General features: G+C 47.0%; 1 protein-coding gene across 2 annotated transcripts in view; it reads left to right on the top strand.

Moving 5' to 3' along the window:
- LOC135049797 (serine/arginine-rich splicing factor 3-like) overlaps positions 1-23,401 on the top strand; it is a 54,915-nt gene that overhangs the window by 21,742 nt on the left and 9,772 nt on the right. Inside the window, exons 2-4 of one of the 2 annotated variants that reach the window (XR_010241479.1) lie at positions 8,584-8,791; positions 9,292-9,429; positions 18,511-18,967. Coding sequence is in view for 1 of the 2 variants with exons in the window: in XM_063955672.1 (XP_063811742.1) it covers positions 8,586-8,791; positions 9,292-9,429 (344 nt within the window). In the remaining variant the exon portion in view is untranslated. The remainder of the gene's footprint in view (positions 1-8,583; positions 8,792-9,291; positions 9,430-18,510; positions 18,968-23,401) is intronic. The other variant, XM_063955672.1, reaches the window with a different exon arrangement.

Consider the following 23,401-nt stretch of genomic DNA (forward strand, 5'->3'; position numbering starts at 1 on the left):
TATATATCCCTGAGTGTGTGGGGGTGTCGGTACGTGTGTGTTGGCATGTCTGATGCGAAAGGCTCATCTAAGGAGGAGGTGGAGCAGATGATTGTGGTGTCTCCGTCGGCGACGCCGACACCTGATTGGCTGGATATGTGGAATGTTTTAAATGCAAATGTGTCTTTATTACATAATAGAATGGACAAAGCAGAGTCCAGAGAAAAGACAGGGAGTCAATCCATGGCTTTGGCTGTATCACAGGGCCCTCCAGGGTCTCAGAAACGTCCCCTGTCCCAAGTAGCAGACACTGATACCGACACGGATTCTGACTCCAGTGTCGACTAGGATGATGCGAGGTTACACCCAAGGGTGACCAAAAGTATTCAGTATATGATTATTGCAGTAAAAGATGTTTTGCATATCACAGATGACCCCTCTGTTCCTGACACGTGGGTATGCATGTTTAAGGAAAAGAAACCTGAGGTACCCTTTCTCCCATCTCATAAGCTGAACACGTTATTTGAAAAGGCTTGGGAAACTCCAGAGAAGAAACTGCAGATTCCCAAGAGAATTCTTATGGCGTATCCTTTCCCTGCACAGGACAGGTTACGGTGGGAATCCTCGCCCAGGGTGGACAAGGCTTTAACGTGCTTGTCCAAAAAGGTGGCGCTACCGTCTCCAGACACGGCACCCCTTAAGGATCCTGCTGATCGTAGACAGGAAACTACCTTAAAATCAATTTATGCACATACGGGTGCCTTACTCAGACCGGCAATAGCGTCGGCTTGGGTTTGTAGCGCTGTAGCAGCTTGGGCAGATACCTTGTCATCTGACATTGATACCCTAGATAGGGATAGCATTTAATTGACCTTAGGTCACATTAAAGACGCAGTCTTATATATGAGAGACGCTTCGAGAGACGTTGGGCTGTTAGGTTCGAGAGCCAACGCCATGGCGATTTCTGCTAGGCGAGCCCTGTGGACCCGCCAATGGACGGGTGATGCCGACTCAAAGAGACATATGTAAGTTTTGCCTTACAAGGGTGAGGTTTTGTTTGGGGAAGGTCTCGCGGACCTGGTTTCCACAGCTACCGCGGGTAAATCTACTTTTTTTACCTTATGTTCCCCCACAGCAAAAGAAAACAGCACAATATCAGATGCAGTCCTTTCGGTCGCATAAGTCCAGAAGAGGTCGGGGCTCTTCATTCCTTGCCAGAGGTAAGGGTAGAGGGAAAAGAATGCATGCTACGACTAGTTCCCAGGAGCAGAAGTCCTCCCCGGCTTCTACTAAATCCACCGCATGACGCTGGGGCTCCACTGAGGGAGTCCGCGCCAGTGGAGACACGTCTTCGACTCTTCAGCCACGTCTGGGTTCAGTCAGACATGGATCCTTGGGCGATGGAAATTGTATCCCAAGGCTACAAGCTGGAATTCGAAGACGTGCCTCCTCGCCGATTTTTCAAATCGGCTTTACCAGTTTCTCCCCCAGAAAGGGAGATAGTTTTAGCTGCAATTCAAAAACTGTGTCAACAGCAAGTGATTGTCAAGGTTCCCCTAGTTCAACAAGGGAAGGGGTACTATTCAACCCTGTTTGTGGTCCCGAAACCGGATGGCTCCGTCAGACCCATTCTAAATCTAAAATCCCTAAACCTGTACTTGAAAAAGTTCAAATTCAAGATGGAATCGTTCTGGGCAGTTATCTCCAGCCTGGAAGGGGGGGGGGGATTTTATGGTGTCACTAGACATAAAGGATGCATACCTTCATGTCCCCATATATCCCCCTCATCAGGCATACCTGAGATTCGCTGTACAGGACTGTCATTACCAGTTTGAGACGTTGCCGTTTGGGCTTTCCACGGCCCCGAGGATTTTCACCAAGGTAATGGCGGAAATGATGGTGCTCCTGCGCAGGCAGGGAGTCACAATTATCCCGTACTTGGACGATCTCCTGATAAAAGCGAGATCGAGAGATCAATTGCAGAAAAGCGTGTCGCTCTCCCTGAGAGTGCTGCAGCAGCATGGCTGGATTCTAAATCTACCAAAGTCACAGTTGATTCCAACGACTCGGCTATTTTTCTTAGGCATGATTCTGGACACGGAGCAAAAGAGGGTTTTTCTCCTGATGGAAAAAGCCCAGGAACTCCAGAACATGGTCAGAGACCTGTTAAAACCGAAAAAAGTTTCAGTCCATCAATGCACTCGAGTACTGGGAAAAATGGTGGCGACTTACGAGGCCATCCCCTTCGGCAGGTTCCATGCGAGGACGTGTCAGTGGGACCTTCTGGACAAGTGGTCGGGGTCCCATCTACAAATACATCAGAAAATAAGCCTGTCCGCCAGGGTGTCTCTCCTGTGGTGGCTGCAGAGTGCTCACCTTCTAGAGGGGCGCAGGTTCGGCATTCAAGACTGGGTTCTGGTAACCACGGACGCGAGCCTCCGAGGATGGGGAGCAGTCACACAAGGAAGAAATTTTCAGGGACTGTGGTCAAGCCAGGAGGCTTGTCTACACATCAACGTACTGGAATTGAGGGCCATATACAACGGCCTACGACAAGCGGAGAATCTTCTTCGCGACCTACCGGTTCTGATTCAATCAGACAACGTCACAGCTGTGGCTCATGTAAACCGCCAAGGCGGGACAAGGGGCAGAGTGGCAATGGCGGAAGCCACCAGGATTCTTCGCTAGGCGGAAAATCACACAAGCGCTCTGTCAGCAGTCTTCATTCCGGTAGTGGACGACTGGGAAGCAGACTTCCTCAGCAGACACGATCTCCATCCAGGAGAGTGGGGACTTCATCAAGAAGTTTTTGCAGAGATAACAAGTCTGTGGGGACTTCCACAAATAGACATGATGGCGTCACGCCTCAACAAGAAGCTTCAGCGGTATTGTGCCAGGTCAAGGGACCCTCAGGCAGTAGCGGTGGACGCCCTGGTGACACCATGGGTGTTTCAGTCGGTCTATGTGTTCCCTCCTCTTCCGCTCATCTCAAAAATACTGAGAATCATAAGACGAAAAAAAGTGCGGACAATACTCATTGTTCCGGATTGGCCTCGAAGGGCCTGGTATTCAGATCTTCAGGAAATGCTCATAGAAGATCCGTGGCATCTTCCTCTCAGGGAAGACCTATTGCAGCAAGGGCCCTGCGTGTTCCAAGACTTACCGCGGTTACGTTTGACGGCATGGCGGTTAAACACCAAATCCTAGCGGGGAAAGGTATTCCGGAGGAAGTCATCCCTACTCTGATTAAGGCTAGGAAGGAGGTGACGGCGAAACATTATCACCGCATCTGGAGGAAGTATGTATCTTGGTGTGAAGCCAAGAAGGCTCCTACTGAAGATTTCCATCTGGGTAGTTTTCTCCACTTTCTACAGACAGGAGTGGATATGGGCCTAAAGTTAGGCTCCATTAAGGTACAGATTTCGGCCCTATCAATTTTCTTTCAGAAGGAATTGGCTTCTCTCCCAGAAGTCCAGACTTTTGTAAAGGGGGTGCTGCACATCCAGCCTCCGTTTGTGCCCCCAGTGGCACCATGGGACCTTAACGTGGTGTTACAGTTCCTAAAATCTCACTGGTTTGAGCCTCTTCAAACGGTGGATTTAAAATTTCTCACTTGGAAGGTGGTCATGTTGTTGGCCTTGGCATCTGCACGGCGGGTGTCCGAATTGACGGCTTTGTCTCACAAGAGCCCCTATCTGATTTCCCATGTGGATAGAGCAGAATTAAGGATTCGTCCTCAATTTTTGCCTAAGGTGGTTTCATCTTTTCATATGAACCAACCTATCGTGGTACCTGTGGCTACGGGTGACTTGGAGGATTCCAAGTCCCTTGATGTAGTCAGGGCCTTACAAATTTATGTAGCCAGGACGGCTCGGGTTAGGAAAACAGAGGCACTGTTTGTCCTGTATGCAGCCAGCAAACTTGGCGCTCCTGCTTCTAAACAGACTATTGCTCGGTGGATCTGTAACACGATTCAGCAGGCTCATTCTACGGCTGGATTGCCGTTACCAAATTCGGTAAAGGCCCATTCCACTAGGAAGGTGGGCTCTTCTTGGGCGGCTGCCCGAGGCGTCTCGGCATTACAGCTTTGCCGAGCGGCGACTTGGTCGGGTTCAAACACTTTTGCTAAATCTACAAGTTTGATACCTTGGCTGAGGAAGACCTCATGTTTGCTCAATCGGTGCTGCAGAGTCATCCGCACTCTCCCGCCCGCTCTGGAGCTTTGGTATAATCCCCATGGTCCTTACGGAGTCCCCAGCATCCTCTAGGACGTAAGAGAAAATAAGATTTTAAACCTACCGGTAAATCTTTTTCTCCTAGTCCATAGAGGATGCTGGGCGCCCGTCCCAGTGCGGACTAAATTCTGCAAGGCTTGTATATAGTTATTGCTTACATAAGGGTTATATTACAGTTTTGATCAGTCTCGGGCTGATGCTGTTTTGTTTCAAACTGTTAACTGGTTCGTATGTTCCAAGTTGTACGGTTTGGATGGTGTGGGCTGGTATGTATCTTGCACTTAGATTAACAAAAATCCTTTCCTCGTACTGTCCGTCTCCTCTGGGCTCAGGGGCAGATTTATTAAGCTCAGTGAAGTGATAAAGTGGAAGGTGATAAAGGACCAGCCAATCAGATCCTTAATGCCATGTCACAGGCTGGGTTTAAAAAGTGACAGTTAGGAGCTGACTGGCTGGTGCGTTATCACCTTCCACTTTATCACTTCACCGAGCTTAATAAATCTGCCCCACAGTTCTCTAACTGAGGTCTGGAGGAGGGGCATAGAGGGAGGAGGCAGTGCACACCCATCTAAAGTCTTTAGAGTGCCCATGTCTCCTGCGGAGCCCGTCTATACCCCATGGTCCTTACGGAGTCCCCAGCATCCTCTACGGACTAGGAGAAAAAGATTTACAGGTAGGTTTAAAATCTTATTTTTTAAATATTAATCCCAATGTCCGTTTATTGGAATAGTTTGTATTGAAAAACAGTCTCATTCATAAGCAGTTTGTACACATGTTCTATTGTTAGGTCGTACAACTGTGCAAAAACCTGATTACAGTAATGGCCGTAACTGCATAACTGTATGATTACATGGTCGTAAGACAACTGATAATGTAATCGATCTATGGTTATTGTTATTCAGATGGGGTCAGGTACTAAAAACCTGTTTCATATAAAGAACTCTTAGTTAGGGAATTCATTTTTTTTTCCGGCACATTGATAATGGGCACCCAACGGAGCAATGCAGTTGATTTGGGCGCTATTTAATTATTTTGCTTGTCTCACCCAGGAGCATAGCAATTGAATTCCCTCAATAAATAATCTGCCCTTAAGGTCACCAGATGGTTAGTCAGGAGTCAAACGTTCTGACCAAATTCTTTTCATTAAAAACTATTAGTTTGTCAGTAACCTTTTTATATTTTTGCAGGCCACCTTAAAGAGTATTCACTTTGGATTATCAAATCTAAAGAAGAGGACACAAGTTGAATATTTGCCCATATTAAACAATCATATTTTTGGGGAGAGGGGTTCATTTGTTTTTTAGGTGCCCCTAAGTAATACCCCTTTCACACTGACAAATATTTCCCGAGTTATTGCACATGAACACGCATCAACCCGGGAATTTGCTCAGCGTAAAGTGAAAGGGTACTGAAAGAATATCCTGGGTCGAGCGTCCCGGCATTTCATCCCAGGTCTCGACCTGGGTTGAATTCGGAATCGTCCCAGGATGCGGTGCAGTGTGAACGGGTAAGCCGGGTCAAGGCGACCAGGCACCCATTCTCTGCATAGGAGGAGGTGGCACTTGGAGATGATGATCTCCAAGCGCCACCTCCAATAGCGTCAGCGGTGACGTCACCAACCCGGCAATATGCCGGGTCGGGCCGCAAGTCTGAAAGGGGTCTCAAGCTGGGTCGCACCTGGGAAACACCAGTGTACATATTCCCGGGTACGACCCGGCTATGTCAGTGTGAAAGGGGTATAATAGGCACCTGACGAACAATTCATGCGTGCCCAAACAGTGGACTTTTCGCAGATTTCTGCTCCCCACCTCAGGACAGTGTGAGCAGAAATAATGCATTTACGCTAAATTGGCAAAATAATTGAATAGCTCCGTTTGGCGCCCAGAAAACAATTGAATTCCCCACTAGCTGTCATTTATCTAGTGCATACATTAAAATTATAGCGAGATTCTGATTATTTGCTAAGGGCAACACCTCCATTTGTTCTCTTTAGAGGTTTTGTTACATCTCCCTCTTAGAGCCAGTGTCTCTAGTGTTACTTATAGCTGCTGATAGTATCTCCAGTGGGGGGAATTCAATTGCGCTGCGTGCCCCCTGCTGGCTGGCTGTAGTAATGAACGTCTATAAGAGCAATTAACGTTCATTAGCATTTAACGTGGCTGAAAGCATCAGGTTTAGCCTGTCTATAAATTTTTATTGGACGTCTGAAGTCTGGCTTTGGACATTTCACACATTTTATCTCACAGTGGGGCAGATGTATTAAGCCTGGAGAAGGGATAAAGAAGTGATAAAGCAGTGATAAGTGCAAGGTAATAACGTACCAGCCAATCAGCTCCTAACTGTCAATTTTCAAATCCGTAATGATTGGCTGGCGCGTTCTCACCTTGCACTAATCACTGATTTATCACTTCTCCAGGCTTAATACATCTGCCCTGCTGTGAGAAATAATGTGACTGCTGCGGCTAATGGGCGCCTGATCAGAGCAACAATTGAATTATTCTGATAGACACCCATTACTATAGACGGCCAGCAGAGGTCACGAGGCACAATTGAATCCCCCCCAATGACTTTGTCATCAAATTACAAGTCACTGAACTATATTGCAAAGTTTTTGAAAAAAATGCTGTACTTAAATGGTTGCTGGGACTCTCAGTGTTAAGACCAGACTCATGGGCAGTGGTGTAGCCATAAATTTTGCACCGAAAAAGTTTCTGGCGCCCCCTCCCAAATGAAAAGTAAAGAATTAGCGTGTGCAAAAAGAGAATGTGGCATCACTGCAAGGGGCGTGGCATTGCAGGAAATTACTACCTTATACCCCAGTTTTGGAACCTGCACCCAGACATTGGCCACCACAGCAAAAAAAAATCCTGATTCATGCCTCTTACATTGTAATTTTTACTCCTTCTAGTAATGCCCGTGACACATTATACCACACACTGTAATGCCAATTTACACAATATGCCACACACCATAATGCCCATTACACATTATGCCACACAGTGCAATGCCCATTACACATTGTCACACAGCGCAGTGATCCTGATACATTATGCCACACACCGCAATGCCCATGACGCATTATTCCACACAACGCAATGCACCTGACACATTATTCCACACACCGCAATGCCCATGACGCATTATGCCACACACCACAATGCCCCTGACACATTATTCCACACACCGTAATGCCTGTGACACATTGGGGGTATTTAAGAGTTGATCCAGCAGCAAATTTGTTAGCAGTTGGGCAAAACCATGGGGGTAATTCCAAGTTGATCGCAGCAGGAAATTTTTTAGCAGTTGGGCAAAACCATGTGCACTGCAGGGGGGGCAGATATAACATTTGCAGAGAGAGTTAGATGTGGGTGGGTTATTTTGTTTCTGTGCAGGGTAAATACTGGCTGCTTTATTTTTACACTGCAATTTAGATTTCAGTTTGAACACACCACACCCAAATCTATCTCTCTCTGCACATGTTATATCTGCCCCCCCATCCCCATAGTGCACATGGTTTTGCCCAACTGCTAACATATTTGCTGCTGCGATCAACTCTGAATTAAGCCCATTATTCCACACACCGCAGTGCCTATGGTACATTATGCCACACACCGTAATGCCAGTGACACATTGTGCCCCACAGTAAGGCTTCTAATTACTTCTAAATTACTTGCTCATTGCCAAGGGTTATGCTCGTTGTCAGGGGTTCCCGTTCATTGCCAGGGGTTTCTTGCTCGTTACCAGGGGTTTCATGCTCTGGATGTCTTGCTTGTTGCCAGGGGTGTAATGCTGTGGGTGTCATGCTTGTTGCCAGGGGTATAATGCTTGTTGTCAGGGGTGTAATTTTCGTTGCATGGGGTCTATTTACCAGGGTTCTAATGTTTGCTGCCCGGGGTCTTGTTGTCAGGGGTGTAATGCTCATTGTCAGGGGTGTAATGGAAGTTCCAGGAGCGCCAGCGCTGAGCGCTCCTGGAACTTCCAGGTAGCTATAGCGCTGTGCTGCCTGACAGAAGCTAGAGGTCAAGTATGACCTCTAGTGTCTGTCTCCTCGGCGGTGGAGGAGCGCTACGGACTTTCGGGGGAAGTCAATTGTGGACTCCCTCTGAAGTTGGGCAGCAGCCAGCAGGGGTCGAGCTACCCGTCGCTTGCAAGCGACTGCTGGTCTAGAGTATGTTTCTTCTGTAAAGCTTTATATAAACACATGGGTTCTGTACAGAGGTGTTTCTTTTTTTTCCAATGTATATGTACTTATGTGACAATTTATTTTTTCATGAATAATTGGCTTATTTCTGAGAAAGCTGTTTTGAACTCCTCTGCTTGTCAAACATTGGTGAATTCAATGTTCTGAATATCCCTCTTTATTTTGTAGCCATGCATCGTGACTCCTGTCCGCTGGACTGCAAAGTCTATGTTGGAAACTTGGGTAACAATGGCAACCAGACAGAATTGGAACGGGCATTCGGCTACTATGGACCTCTCCGTAGTGTGTGGGTTGCCAGGAACCCCCCTGGCTTTGCCTTTGTAGAATTTGAAGATCCTAGAGATGCAGCAGATGCAGTTAGAGAATTAGATGGACGGTAATTTCTTTCATTCTTTCAGAACTGTGCACAGTTTCTCATTTCACTTTCTGCATAGTGTAAATGGATCATCATTATTGACATTATTTGTACCATAGATATAGAGGAAATTCCCTTACAAAAACTAGATACATTTCAATGTTAACTTTAAAGACTTCCCTGCTGATGTTTTTTCTGTCCCTGAGAACACAAACTTATTTTATAGATGTTAATTTATTCTGCTTATGATTATATTATAATTAGGTGCTATTCTTTGGGCTGGCTGTAGCTAGTGTCTACATACTTGGAATCAATTTGCTAATGTAGATGTTTGAATACATATTTGGACTTCTTAGGTCCATCTAATCACTTACAAATAAGAAGTGTGTTTTGAAAATGCAGTTTTTGACTGCAATGTTGTTGGTTTCGTCTGAAATAGATTTCAACATGTCACAGAGCATTTTGGATTTATTCCTTATCTGGTTTGTGGAATCATTTTTTTTATTTTGATTTTTCTCTAGAACTTTGTGTGGATGTCGAGTTAGAGTAGAATTATCCAATGGTGAGAAACGAAGTAGGAATCGTGGACCGCCACCATCGTGGAACCGACGACCTAGGGATGATTATCGCAGGAGGAGTCCACCACCACCGAGGCGCAGGTATGATGTAACTATATGGTGTTATTTAGTGTACAACTAAGTATTGTTTGTTTGCTAGTTAAGTGTCCGAGTGTCTAATCATCTCATTTAACTGACAGCTGCTTACTAGATTTTCCCATATTTGTTCTGTATATACATATTTTAAATGTAGTGCAGACATTAGTTATGCTGTTCTAATCACCATTGCCTTATGCATGTTACTTCACCGTAAGGCACTTGTCATAGAAGATAAAGATAACTATACGTGCTCAGACAGGAGCCTGACAAGTGGTATCATTGTTATGTAATGAATAAATAATCAGACCCACTGAGTAACTTTTATTTTTTCTCCACCCAAAATGTAACTGCTGCTGTAATCAGCAGAACTCTTGATCAGCACACTAATGCATGGTGTATGTGTGTGTGTGTATACACTCTAGGGGACGGGCAGGGCGCGGGTCCGTGAGGGGCACAAGTGCGTGCACGCCAAAAGGGGGCGTGGTCATGAAAATAGGGGGTTTGGCCACTTGCACGTAATGCAAGTGGGCGGTTCAGTGCACAGACGGGGGTGTGGACGGCCGGCACCGTCACTGTTGGGGGCGTGCCCAGCACCTACGGAGGTGCTGGGCTTCCCCCAAGCTCTCTGACAGCGTGAATGGATGCTGAGGGCTGAATGGACACTGAGAGGGCAGAAAGCGGGCGGCTGTTTTAGCAGGGCGCCGCAGAAAGGGCAGGGCGGGTTTTGCCCTTAAAAAATCGGGCAGGGCGCAGCGCCCTGCTAAAATAGCCTACAGTGAACACTATATATATATATATATATATATATATATATATATATATATATATAATCTGTTTAATTTATATTTATTCTTGTCAATGAGTTTTCCTCTATCTCTTTTTTTTTTTTTTTAAATACATTTTGAGTTTCTGCTTACTTTCATCCCTAAGGTACTTGAGTGAAATGAAGTATTGGCCCTCATTCCGAGTTGTTCGCTCGGTATTTTTCATCGCATCGCAGTGAAAATCCGCTTAGTACGCATGCGCAATGTTCGCACTGCGACTGCGCCAAGTAACTTTACTATGAAGAAAGTATTTTTACTCACGGCTTTTTCTTCGCTCCGGCGATCGTAATGTGATTGACAGGAAATGGGTGTTACTGGGCGGAAACACGGCGTTTCAGGGGCGTGTGGCTGAAAACGCTACCGTTTCCGGAAAAAACGCAGGAGTGGCCGGGGAAACGGTGGGAGTGCCTGGGCGAACGCTGGGTGTGTTTGTGACGTCAACCAGGAACGACAAGCACTGAAATGATCGCACAGGCAGAGTAAGTCTGGAGCTACTCTGAAACTGCTAAGTAGTTAGTAATCGCAATATTGCGAATACATCGGTCGCAATTTTAAGAAGCTAAGATTCACTCCCAGTAGGCGGCGGCTTAGCGTGTGTAACTCTGCTAAATTCGCCTTGCGACCGATCAACTCGGAATGAGGGCCATTGTCTGATTATGTTCTCAGCAAATATGCACCAGTTAGTGAGTGAGGCATTGGTAACAGAAGCACACTTCTGTTATGAGTTCGGGGGTAATTCCAAGTTGATCGCAGCAGGAATTTTGTTAGCAGTTGGGCAAAACCATGTGCACTGCAGTGCAGGCAGATTTAACATGTGCAGAGAGAGTTAGATTTGGGTTTGGTGTGTTCAATCTGCAATCTAATTTGCAGTGTAAAAATAAAGCAGCCAGTATTTACCCTGCACAGAAATAAAATAACCCACCCAAATCTAACTCTTTCTGCACATGTTATATCTGCCTCCCCTGCAGTGCACATGGTTTTGCCCAACTGCTAAAAAAATTTCTGCTGCGATTAACTTGGAATTACCCCCTTCATCTCTTTGTGTTATTTGGATATTTAATGCGACCTAAGATATGATTACATTTTATAAAATATTTCTGCTTTTTAACTGAATATATTGGTGTGCAGCTTTTATTATGTCTAAGTCCAGGCCCACTAACGATTCCCATGCTTACTCATTTTGATTTTAACTACATATATTTCTGCAGCAGGATACATTGGTTTCCACAGGAAAACATCAGGGTGTAGAGTGGATCCTTGATCCAGAGGCACCAACAGGCTAAAGCTTTAGGTTGTCCCAGGAAGCATTGGGACCTCCCTATAAACCCCGCCTCCAGGCACTGGGAGCTCAGTTTTGAGTTGGTGCCTGCAGCAGCAGGTCACCTAACAGGAGGGCTGCACTGGGCAGCCCTGAAAAAAAGCTTGCTCATACCACTTTCAGACAGAAAAGTCTGAAAGTCCAGGCAAAAATGTGTATTTTGTCTGTTTGAAAGGATCAACCCGGTCAAAATTCCCGTGTCTCCGACCCTGGCAGATTCCAGGGTCGAAGTACCATGAATTACAACCCGGGTCGACCCTTTCACAAAGAAAAAGGACCCGTGTGTTTCATGAAATTACCGGGTGGAACCAGGGCCGGATCTAGGGGGGGCGAAGGGGGCGACCGCCCCCCCTAACACAGTCATAGCCACGCCCACTTTTGAGCAGAAGAGAGCTCTCCGGGCTTATACCACAGCAGCACAGAGGAGCCAGGAGAGCAAGGGTTACAGAGCATTTGCCCCTCACTTGCTGGTGTGTGGGTACTAGGGCTAATAAATACAATTACCCCATAGCACAGTCACATGTACATAGAACAATCACAAAGCTCTATCTCAGTCTCACTCAAAAAGTTCAGTCAGAATTGAGAGAGGACTGCAGATGGGAGGAGTTGGGACTGTAGAGGGAGGAGTCAAGATTAAACTGTAAACCGCCCCCCCTAAAGAAAAGTCTAGATCCATCCCTGTGTGGAACTGTTTCACCCGGTAATTTCTGTTTCTGTCTGAAAGGGGTATAAGAAGATTTGTTCGCTGGGCTATCAGCGCTGTGTGTCAGAGTGACACTTCAACACTGCAGCTCCATCACCTCCCAAGCGTTGTTGCATGCTCCCGCGGCTCTGTTCCTGGGTACTTGCGGCAGAGACTCTCCGGCTTAGGCACACAGTCACAGGCGCTCTCCTGGTTCATGTGGCTGCTGTGGGGAGAAGGTAAGAGGGTTCCCCAGGCGGAACCTGCCATTAAATCGTGTTCCGTCCGCGACATAGGGAGACGGGTCACGGCGCTGGTGTGGACACTGTCTCCGTGCAGGGATACCACTATACCACCAGGGCATCTGAGTACAGGTCAGGTGTACTAACACCCCCTTTAATAAGACTCACAGTACCCAGGGGGGAAGTCCAGCATAGGGTAGGTGGCACTTGACCTGTAGCCCCTCCCTCGGCCCAGGGCGCCATCTCTGATTTAGATTTTCCTGCCCTGGAGCTGCCTCACACTCTCCCTCACTCCCTGACTGAGTTGCTGGACGCCATCTTCTGAGCATAGCTGCGGCTGGTCTCCGGGACTGCAGGACAAGGTCTCCCTTGTAAAGCCGCCTGTATACAGCGCTGTGACTTTACAAACACTTGAGTATTCTGCATGTCTTTATACAGTCAGCATTAGTTAAGAAAAAGTGTACCTGTTATAGAATATATTGTACGAGTATTCTAATATACACCTCCGGTTTAGGACCGTGCTGTATGTATATTCTAATCCAGTGCAGCCTTATTGTTGTAATATTTTCTGCATTGCCTGTGACTGTGTGTGCCTGTATCTGCTGTGTGGTTTCACTTTTAGTGTTTCCCAGATATATCTATCACTATATTCTGTACCCTGAGGGACTAGGCGAGTCTGGGTCATATATATAGTGCGACACAGTATGTATACGTATATTATACTGTGTACTCAGTCCCATTATACCGGATGTATTAGCAGGTATTGTACTTTGTCTGGCTTTATCGTACTAAGTCGCTCTGTTGTTGCATTTGTACCATAAAGTCTAACAGAAAGGGCAGTAATTCAGTGGAAGCTCCTGCATGATGCAGAGTATGCTCCAAGGATTTACCAGAGGGGGAAGTGTTTTACTATGGTCTGTGTACTATGTGTCATACACCTCCTTGCCAGTTTGCAGCTCCTGGGTCTACTCAGGAGCCACCCTCGGCTGCATTCACAAACCTACTGGCTACTCTGGTAGAACACCTTACGCCCCATGGGAGCTCCTGTTCCACTACAGCATGTCACTATGGTTAATCGGCCTTGGGCGGAAAATTTATCTAACCAGCTGCAGCAATTAAATCAGTCTTTGGTTAGACAGAAATCCACTCCAGGTCACACTCATGTTTCTGGGTCATCTAAGCGGGCTATTTCCTCTTCACAGTCCACATACCTCTCTGATGTTTCAGCTGAAGAAGAGGGGGAGCATATGGTCCTGTCAGACACTGAATCTGGTGTTACTGATGAGGATTCTCCCTTGCAGATTGATGTCTCTGCCTTAGTGGTTGATATTAAACACATCCTACAAATCTCTGATGATGATTCCACTACTGCGGCACAGAAAACTGATTCGTTTAAATGGCAGAAAGGGGTTAAAATTATGTTACCCCATTCTAACCATTTAGTGGACATCAGAAGGGAACCCTAGTCTACTCCATGGATGAAATTCCCTTTGCATAAATGGGCCTTGGCTCACTATCCTCTCCCTGCAGATTTATGTAGTCAATGGGAAAATTCACCACCGGTGGATTCTCTCATCACCCGACTTGTGGTGTCATCAACTCTGCCTGTCACCACGGTCACCTCACTGAAAGAACCAACAGATAAGCATGTGGAGGGTTGCCTGAAATCTATTTACTCCCTTACAGGAGCTGTGCATAGACCCACTATTGCTGCCTCCTGGGCTGCAAAAGGTATTGAAGCGTGGGTTCAGGCATTAGAGGAAGAGCAACCCGAGGATATACCTGACAGTGCCAGACAATACCCATCTCACATTACCACCTGCCGCCTATTACATTCAGGAGGCGTCCTCTGAGGCAGGTGTGCTGGCGACCAAGGTGTCAACTACGTCTGTCCTGGTCCACCGTATTGTGTGGCTGAGGTCATGGAAGGTGGACCTAGACTCCAAAAAGACCTTGCAGGTACTGCCCTTCAATAGGGACATTTTGTTTGGTGAAGACCTCAGTAACATTGTGTCTGCGTTAGCAGCTGCTAAGACTGCTTTCCTCCCAAATACTTATCCTTCTGCACAGAAGGCAAAAGATACCACCTTTCGTTCCTTGTGGCCTCAAGGGAAAGCATACCTGACTCAATCTTGTGCTCACAAAACCACAAAGCCCAAGGCAAAACAATCCTGTGCAGCCCGTCAGCCTGCTTCTAGAGACAAGCCTGCTGCATGATGGTACAGGCCTCCCCCTGGGGGACCCCATGGTGGGAGGCAGACTTCTGCAGTTCACCCAGGTCTGGTTAAAGAACACTTCAGACACATAGGTGCTGGAAGTTGTCTCTCATGGGTACGCTGTCTCCTTCATGAGATGTCCCCCTCACCAGTTTTGCACCACGGTTCTAGATTAGGATCCGTTAAAGGCACAAGCTTGGCAAATGAGTGTCAGTTCCCTCCTGAGTACAGGAGTGGTTGTGCCTGTACCTCAGTCCCAGAGAGGCAGAGGTTATTACTCAACGCTGTTCCTAGTCCCGAAACCAAATGGGTCATTCCGGCCTATACTCAACCTTAAATCCCTGAACAAGTTTGTGAGGGTGTCCAGGTTTCGTATGGAAACACTGCGCTCAATTGTACTGGCTATGGACCCCGGAGACTATATGGTATCCCTGGATATACAGGATGCATACCTGCATATACCTATTGCCACGTCACACCAGTAGTTTCTGCGGTTTGCTATTGGCAACCCACACTTTCAATTCCAGGCTCGACCATTTGGACTGGCTACGGCTCCTCGGATCTTCACCAAGGTCATGGCCGTGATGACGGCACATTTCCGTCGCCAGGGGATCAGAATCCTGCCGTATCTGGATTACCTACTGATTCTGGCAAATTTCCACAATGTCCTCATCGGTCATCTGCAACTGACGGTAAGCTTCCTGCAAGCCCACGGGTGGCTTATCAATTGGAAGAAGTCCTCGCTGGTCCCAGCTCAGAGCATGGTGCACCTGGGGGCACTTCTGGACACACACAGTCAAAGGCTGTTTCTGTCTTCAGAAAAGGTCCTGAAACTTCAGGACAGGATAAGATGCTTCTTTTATCGCCACAGAGAGTTGATACATGCGGCGATGCAAGTGCTTGGCCTGATGGTGTCGACATTCGACATGGTAGAGTACGCTCAATTTCATTCCCGCCCACTACAGAGGTTAATCCTTTCCAAATGGGACGGCCAACCTCATCGGAACAAGGGCCGCCCCTTTTGGATCCTCGACTGGGTCACGCTGACAACGGATGCCAGTCTGAGGGGATGTGGTGTGGTGTTGGAGCAACACTTGTTTCAGGGTCACTGGACTCCTCCAAATAAACATTCTGGAGCTGAGGGCAGTATTCAAAGCGTTATCACTTGCCCTGCCTCTGGTACAGAACAGGCCTGTTCAAGTACGGTCAGACAACGCCACCACGGTGGCATACATAAACCATCAATGCCGCACTCGAAGCCGCTTGGCAATGATGGAAGTGTCAAAAATCCTTTGTTGGGCGGAACGCCATATGCCAGACATATCGGCAGTGTTCATTCCAGGTGCCCTGAACTGGGAAGCGGACTTCCTCAGTTGCCAGAACATGCACGCCGGAGAGTGGAGTCTTTATCGGAAGTCTTTCAACTCCTAGTGGACAGATGGGGCTTACCAGACGTAGACCTGATGACGTCTCGACACAATCACAAGTTTCTGGTCTTCGGATCAACATCAAGGGATCCTTAAGCAGCATTCGTGGACGCACTAGCGGTTCCATGGAACTTTCGGCTGCCTTACGTGTTCCCTCCAGTGCCACTCCTGCCCAGGGTACTACGGAAGTTCAAACAAGAAGGAGCAATACTACTTCTAGTCGCCCCAGCGTGGCCTCGAAGGCATTGATTCTCAGACCTGCAGTGTCTGTCCACAGAGAACCCCCTTCTGCTTCCTCAGAGCCCGTACCTCCTTGTACAGGGCCCTTGTCTCTATCCAGACCTGGCCAGACTGGCTTTGACGGCGTGGCTCTTGAATCATCACTTCTGAGGGCCAAAGGTTTTTCTGAGGAGGTTATTCAGGCTATGTTGAAAGCCCGCAAACCGGCCTCTGCCCGGATTTATTACAGGGTTTGGAATTCTTGCTTCACATGGTGTGCTGATAAGAAATATGATGTCTCTACATTCATAACATCCAGAATTCTGGCTTTTCTGCAACAAGGCCTTGACTTAGGTCTCAGTCTGGCCTCCCTCAAGGTTCACATATCTGCCTTGTTGGTATGGTTTCAGAGAAAAATTGCGTCTATACCTGACATTCAAACTTTCACTCAGGGCGTACTTGGGATTCAGCCTCCCTATGGGGGTAAATCTGAGTTGATCGCAGCAAGAACTTTGTTAGCAGTTGGGCAAAACCATGTGCACTGCAGGGGAGGCAGATATAACGTGCAGAGAGAGTTAGATTTGGGTGGGTTATTTTGTTTCTGTGCAGGGTAAATACTGGCTGCTTTATTTTTACACTGCAATTTAGATTGCTGATTGAACACACCACACCCAAATCTAACTCTCTCTGCACGTTATATCTGCCTCCCCTGCAGTGCACATGGTTTTGCCCAACTGCTAACAAAGTTCCTGCTGCGATCAACTCAGAATTACCCCCTATGTCCCTCCTGTGGCTCCATGGGATTTAACTGTTGTACTGAAAGCCCTGCAAGAGTCTCCATTTGAACCTCTTGAGTCTGCGCTCCTTAAATGGCTCACGGCCAAAGTACTGTTCTTGCTTGCTATTGCCTCGGCAAGACAGGTGTCAGACTTAGGGTGAACAACAGGACAAAGCACCTATTTGATTTTTCACAGTGATCGGGCAGTTCTACGAACTCGACCGGGTTATTTGCCTAAGGGGGTGTCATCTTTTCACCTTAACCAAGAGATTGCGGTTCCGCCCTTATTTCTCTGCAGACTTGTCCTCCAAAGAGCGTTCTTTAGATGTGGTAAGGGCTCTCCGTATTTATGTGGAGAAGACTGTCTCTACCAGGAGGTCAGATTCCCTTTTTGTACTGTTTGGTTTTCACAAACTTGGCTAGTCTGCCAATAAGCAAACCTTGGCCAGATGGATTAGAATGGTGATTGCACAATCTTATGCGCAGGCTGGACTCCCAGCTCCTGCTGCTATAAAAGCCCATTCTACTTGGTCTGTTGGACCTTCTTGGGCGGCCCGCCGTGGCGGTCCGCAGAACAATTGTGCAAGGTGGCAACGTGGTCCTCACTGAACACTTCATTAGATTCTATGCCTTTGATACTTCCGCCTCCCAGGATGCTTCCTTTGGATGCCAGGTTCTCATACCCGCTAAGACGCATCCCCCACCCATGAGGAACTGCTTAAGGACATCCCCGATGTTTTCCTGTGGAAACCAATGTATCCTGCTGCAGAAAATAGAGTTATGGTAGACTTACCATTGTTAACTCTTTCTGCAAGGTATATTTGTTCCATAGGTCGCCCACCCTGATGCACCTAGCTTCTTTGGGTTTCTATGGCATTAGCAGCTGGTACCTTCTCCTGTCGTGAGAATGTGGTTCTATGTGACTAACATCTGCCTTCTCTCTTGTCTGCTCCTGCATTGGACTAATTTACAAAACTGAGCTCCCAGTGCCTGGAGGCGGGGTTTATAGGGGAGGCTTCAATGCATCCTGGGACAGTCTAAAGCTTTAGCCTGTTGGTGCCTCTGGATCAAGATCCACTCTACACCCTGATGTTTTCCTGTGGAACCAATGTACCTCGTAGAAAGAGAGTTAACAATGGTAAGTCTACCATAACTCTATTTTCAAGTACATAGTCTTTATTCCACTGAATAGCTGAAAGATAACATTGAGCGTTGCTGCTCACAGTGCACTGTGACTCCATTCCTTGTACCCAATCAAGGAATTAAAAAAAATAGATTGTTACACTGAAGCCTTGTTTTTGCTTTCTTTGTTTTTGTTTGTATTTATTTCTTTTGTGTGTGCCTTTGGTCCATCTAATAAAAATGAAACCCGTTACAGAGTCACCATCATGTCTCTTCTCACCACCCTCTGGGTCTACATTAGTCAACTAGCCTTACCAGCGTCAAGTGACCAGCGTGCCCCATTCAGCTTGGCTGGTGTCGTATCACATGACCCAGGCATGGCCAGTCATCAGGTTGCACCGCCCTTTGGTTCCCAAGCATTCTGTCCACTCAGCCTTCCTCCTCTCCAGCCTTAGCCAAAACTCGTCAGCGGCTCACCTCAGAGCCCACACATTACCGGCCAATCAACATGGCTGTTAACTTTGTCAAAATGTCTTCACAACAACTGCAGCGCCAGCCTACGGCTAAGCAAAAAAAGCAGGAAAACCACAACATCCCCCTTCGCAAACCATCTAAATTCAACGCAACACCTGGCAAAACCTTTTCAACAAATTCAACTTGGCCACCAGTCCGGCATCCTCACCATTTCTAGATTGTTGAAACACAAAAAACTAGTAAGTTTTCTCCTGCTTATACAGATTTTTCTGCTGGTTTAGATAAGACTTTAAGCAACTTTTGTAAGGTCTTTTTATTTTTATTTTTTAATCAATCTAAGGCTGGCTGTGCATAAACTCAAAGGTAAATGACATTGGGGCAGATGTATTAACCTGGAGAAGACATAAGGAAGTAATAAACCAGTGATATGTGCAAGGTGATAAAGGTACCAGCCAATCAGCTCCAATATGTAAATTAACATTTAGGATCTAAATGGCTGGTGCCTTTATCACCTTGCACATATCACTGGTTTATCACTTCCTTATGCCTTCTCCAGGTTAATACATCTGCCCCATTGTTTGAAATTATAGAAATTTATGGGTGATAGAGAAATCATTTTGTGTGAGCCATGTATGAGCTGTACGGAACAGGTTTGTGTTTGCCTATTCTGGTTCATTTACTTAATTTACTTAACTAATCTGTCATCTTTAAATGCTGGAATCTATATCATGCTAACCCATCATAAATACAGCTAACTTATACCCCTTTTCCACTATAAGCACGGGTCGCAGCCGTGTCGCCTGACACGGCTGCAACCCGTGCTGCAGCCCCCTTTCAGCAGCGCTCACCAACCCGGCATGTTGCCGGGTTGGTGACGCTGCTAGTGACGCGGCAGGGGCGGCGCTGGGAGATCACATGATCTCCCAGCGCCGCCCTCCCTATACACTGTGAACGGGACACAGCTCCCGTTCACACTAGACAGCTGGCCGGGTTGAACACGTGTTCAACCCGGCTAGCTACCCGGGTAGGATTCCCGGATCACTTGATCCGGGAATTTGCCATGGGACCCGTTTCCACTAGGGAAAAACACGGGTAAATGCGCGCCCCTGCACATTTACCTGTGTTTTAAGGAGCTAGTGGATAAGGGGTATTAGTATGGGACAAATGTTCCTCTTACCAAATCAGACAAGCTAAATTTGTTAGGATTTTAGTTTACTAAATTTCCATGTTTTTTTTTTGGTTTTTTTTTGCTATGGCCCCCTGGTTTGCATGATTTTGATTTCTTGAAGCCAGTCTGGGTTCACGAGTGGTGTTCAGGGTAAACAGTCCAAAGTTTGTAGGCTGCCGAGTAAGGGCACTGTAGCGGATATGAATTCTGGCTTTGGTTCAATGGGGGTCATTCCGAGTTGATCGCTCGCTAGCAACTTTTTGCAGCGCTGCGATCAGATAGTTGCCGCCTATGGGGGAGTGTATTTTCGCTTTGCAAGTGTGCAAATGCTTTTGCAGCTGACGGCACAAAAAAGTTTTTGCAGTTTCTGAGTAGCTCTGGACTTACTCAGCCGCTGCGATTACTTCAGTCTTTTTGGTCCCGGAATTGACGTCAGACACCCGCCCTGCAAATGCTTGCACACACCTGCGTTTTTCCAAACACTCCCAAAAAACGGTCAGTTGACAACCATAAACGCCCTCTGTCAGTCACCTTGCTATCGGCTGTGCGAATGGATTCTTCGTTAAATCCATCGCCCAGCACCGTTCCTCTTTGTACCCGTACGACACGCCTGCGCATTGCGGTGCATACACATGCACAGTTTTGCCGAGATTTAACCTGATCGCAGTGCTGAAAAAAGTTGCTAGTGAGCGATCAACTCGGCATGACCTCCCATGTCCAATTGCCGTCTCTCTTCCCAATCCTTCTAGGTGGTAGCGATGGTTTTATATCTTACATAGGTATAAATTGGGTCCTTCATTGAGCAGATTTTGGAAAACCATTGAGTGGTCTGCAGTCAATGCTGAAATTCCTTTCAGCTTTTTTTTTTTCTTTTGTATTATATCACAAAGGAGAAGGAGCTTTTTCACGTAGCCGTAGTAGGTAAGGTTCTTTTTGTTTTGCTCTTGACAAAATGCTGTCTGTCTGAGCTAGTTCATAGGTACAAATCCTTATGCATAATAGAATTGTTGTGTCCCTTGGTTATCCCTATGTTCAAAGTTTATCCTACAGTATATTTGAGAGAATTGTTGTAAGGAGAAGCTCTCTCTGTGTTTTCGGGAATATACTATTTCTCTTACGTCCTAGAGGATACTGGGGTTCCATTTAGCACCATGGGGTATAGACGGGTCCACTAGGAGCCATGGGCACTTTAAGAATTTGATAGTGTGGGATGGCTCCTCCCTCTATGCCCCTCCTATCAGACTCCGTTTAGGAAATGTGCTCGGAGGAGCCGGTCATGCTGAAGGAAGCTCCTGAAGAGTTTTCTGCATTTATTTTATATGTGTGTTATTTTCAGGCAGGGCTGGTTGGCACCAGCCTGCCTGCTTTGTGGGACTTAGGGGGCGGGGGGGGGGGCCCAACCTCTTGAAGGGTTGTATTTCCTCACCAGGAGGCTCACTACTGGGTACTCAGGGCAGTGCACCTTCCCAGAATAGCGGGGCTGAACCGGAGTGGGTTCATTCTCTTAGAGAAATGATCTCCACTCTTTCTATAAAATTGTCCCACAATGAGAAAGAGACGCAATACTTAAAACAGACTGTGGATGAGTTTATGAACAGAGACTCAGTCCCCCAAACAGCATCTCAACCCCCTCCCATTTGTCCGCAAAAGTGATCTCTGGCCCATATACTGCAGTCTGACGCTGATGCTGACATGTCAGACATGGAGGAGGGGGAGGTGGACTCAGAGGGGGGGGATGCAGCTCTGTCACAGGGAGTAGAGGCTCTTATAGAGGCTATCAGAGATGTTCTGCATATTCCTGATAAGGTCTCAGAGGAGTGTGAGGAATCTTATTTTAATGTAAAAAAAGAAGTCCTCAATCACTTTTCCTGCGTCAAAGGAATTGAATACCCTGTTTGAAGAACCATGGGTTAATCCTGATAAGAAATTTCAAATCCTTAAAAAATGTAATCTCATTTTTCCTTTTCCTTTGGAAGATAGGAAAAAATGGGAAAATCCGCCCATAGTGGATGCATTAGTCTCTAGGCTTTCACGAAAGATTGTATTGCCTGTCCCTGGTTCAGCCTTCCTAAAAGACACAGCTGATCGTAAAATTAAGACTACTCTCAAATCATTGTACACAGCTGCTGGGGTGGCCCAAAGACCCACTATTGCATGTGCGTGGATCACAAAAGCCATTGCTAAATGGTCAGATAATGTTGTTTTGCTCCTGCAGCATATACAGGACTCTGCGAACTTTATGGTGGAAGCCATAAAAGAGATAGGCATGCTTAACACACGCACCACCTCGACACGCAGAGGATTGTGGCCATGCCAGTGAACTGCTGACGTGGACTCCAGGAAAGGTGTGGAAGGCCTACCATTCATGGGAGAGGCCTTGTTTGGAGAGGAACTAGACAAATGGATCTCCAAAGCTACTGCGGGTAAGTCTACGTATCTTCCTTCCGCAGCCCCCGAACCAAGATGACGTATTCAGCTTCTCAGTTGCAGTCCGTTGACAACCAAGTTCAAGGGCAAGTCCAGAGGTGCTTCTACATCCTCCAGCGGCGCAAGAGGTAAACCACGCAAACCAGCAACTGCCGGAGCTCAGGAACAGAGCTCAGGCTTTGATTCCTGAAAGCCTTTAGCATGACGGTGGACCGCAATGCCTGAAAGGCTGTCAGGAGGGAGCCCGACTACGATTCTTCAGTCAGATCTGGTCAAGTTCGTGCCAGGATCCCTGGGGCATGGATCTTATTTCCCAGGGCTACAGACTGGAGTGCCAAAAGCTCCCACCTCACAGATTCTTCAAATCAGGCTTGCCAGTTTCACAACTTTGCAGCATGCCATCCAAAAACTGGTGCAGACTCAAGTCATTGTTCCAGTTCTACCTTATCTGCAAAACACGGGTAACTAGTCCAACCTGTTTGTAGTACCGAAGCCGGGCGGATCGGTAAGTCCGATTCTGAACCTCAAGTCTTTGAACCCGTACTTACGAGTGTTCAAATTCAAGATGGAGCCTCTGAGAGCGGAAATCTCAGGTCTTGAGGAGGGGGAATTCCTAGTGTCTCTGGATATCAGGTACCTTCACATTCCGATCTGGCCGCCTCATCAGGCTTACCTATGGTTTGCACTTCAGGACTGTCACTACCAGTTCCAGGCCCTGCCATTTGGTCTCTCCACGGCACCAAGGGTGGTCACCAAGGTGATGGCAGAGATGATGTTTCTACTCTGCAAACAGGGAGTGAACATAATTCCGTACCTGGACGATCTCCGGATAAAAGCACTGTCCAGGGAAAGGTTGCTGGACAGTATTGGTCTCTCAACCAAACTTCTCCAGGATCACGGGTGGATTCTGAACCTTCCAAAATCTCAAAGGCTTCCATTCCTGGGAATGATACTGGACACAGAGTCGTAGAAAGTGTTCCTTCCGTTTTAAATTGGTAATCCAGTCGATGGTTCGGGATGTCCTGAAGCCAACCCGGATATCTGTGCATCTATGCATTCGCCTTCTGGGGAAAATGGT

Source organism: Pseudophryne corroboree, chromosome 2, assembly GCF_028390025.1.
Source record: "Pseudophryne corroboree isolate aPseCor3 chromosome 2, aPseCor3.hap2, whole genome shotgun sequence".
NCBI lineage: Eukaryota > Metazoa > Chordata > Amphibia > Anura > Myobatrachidae > Pseudophryne > Pseudophryne corroboree.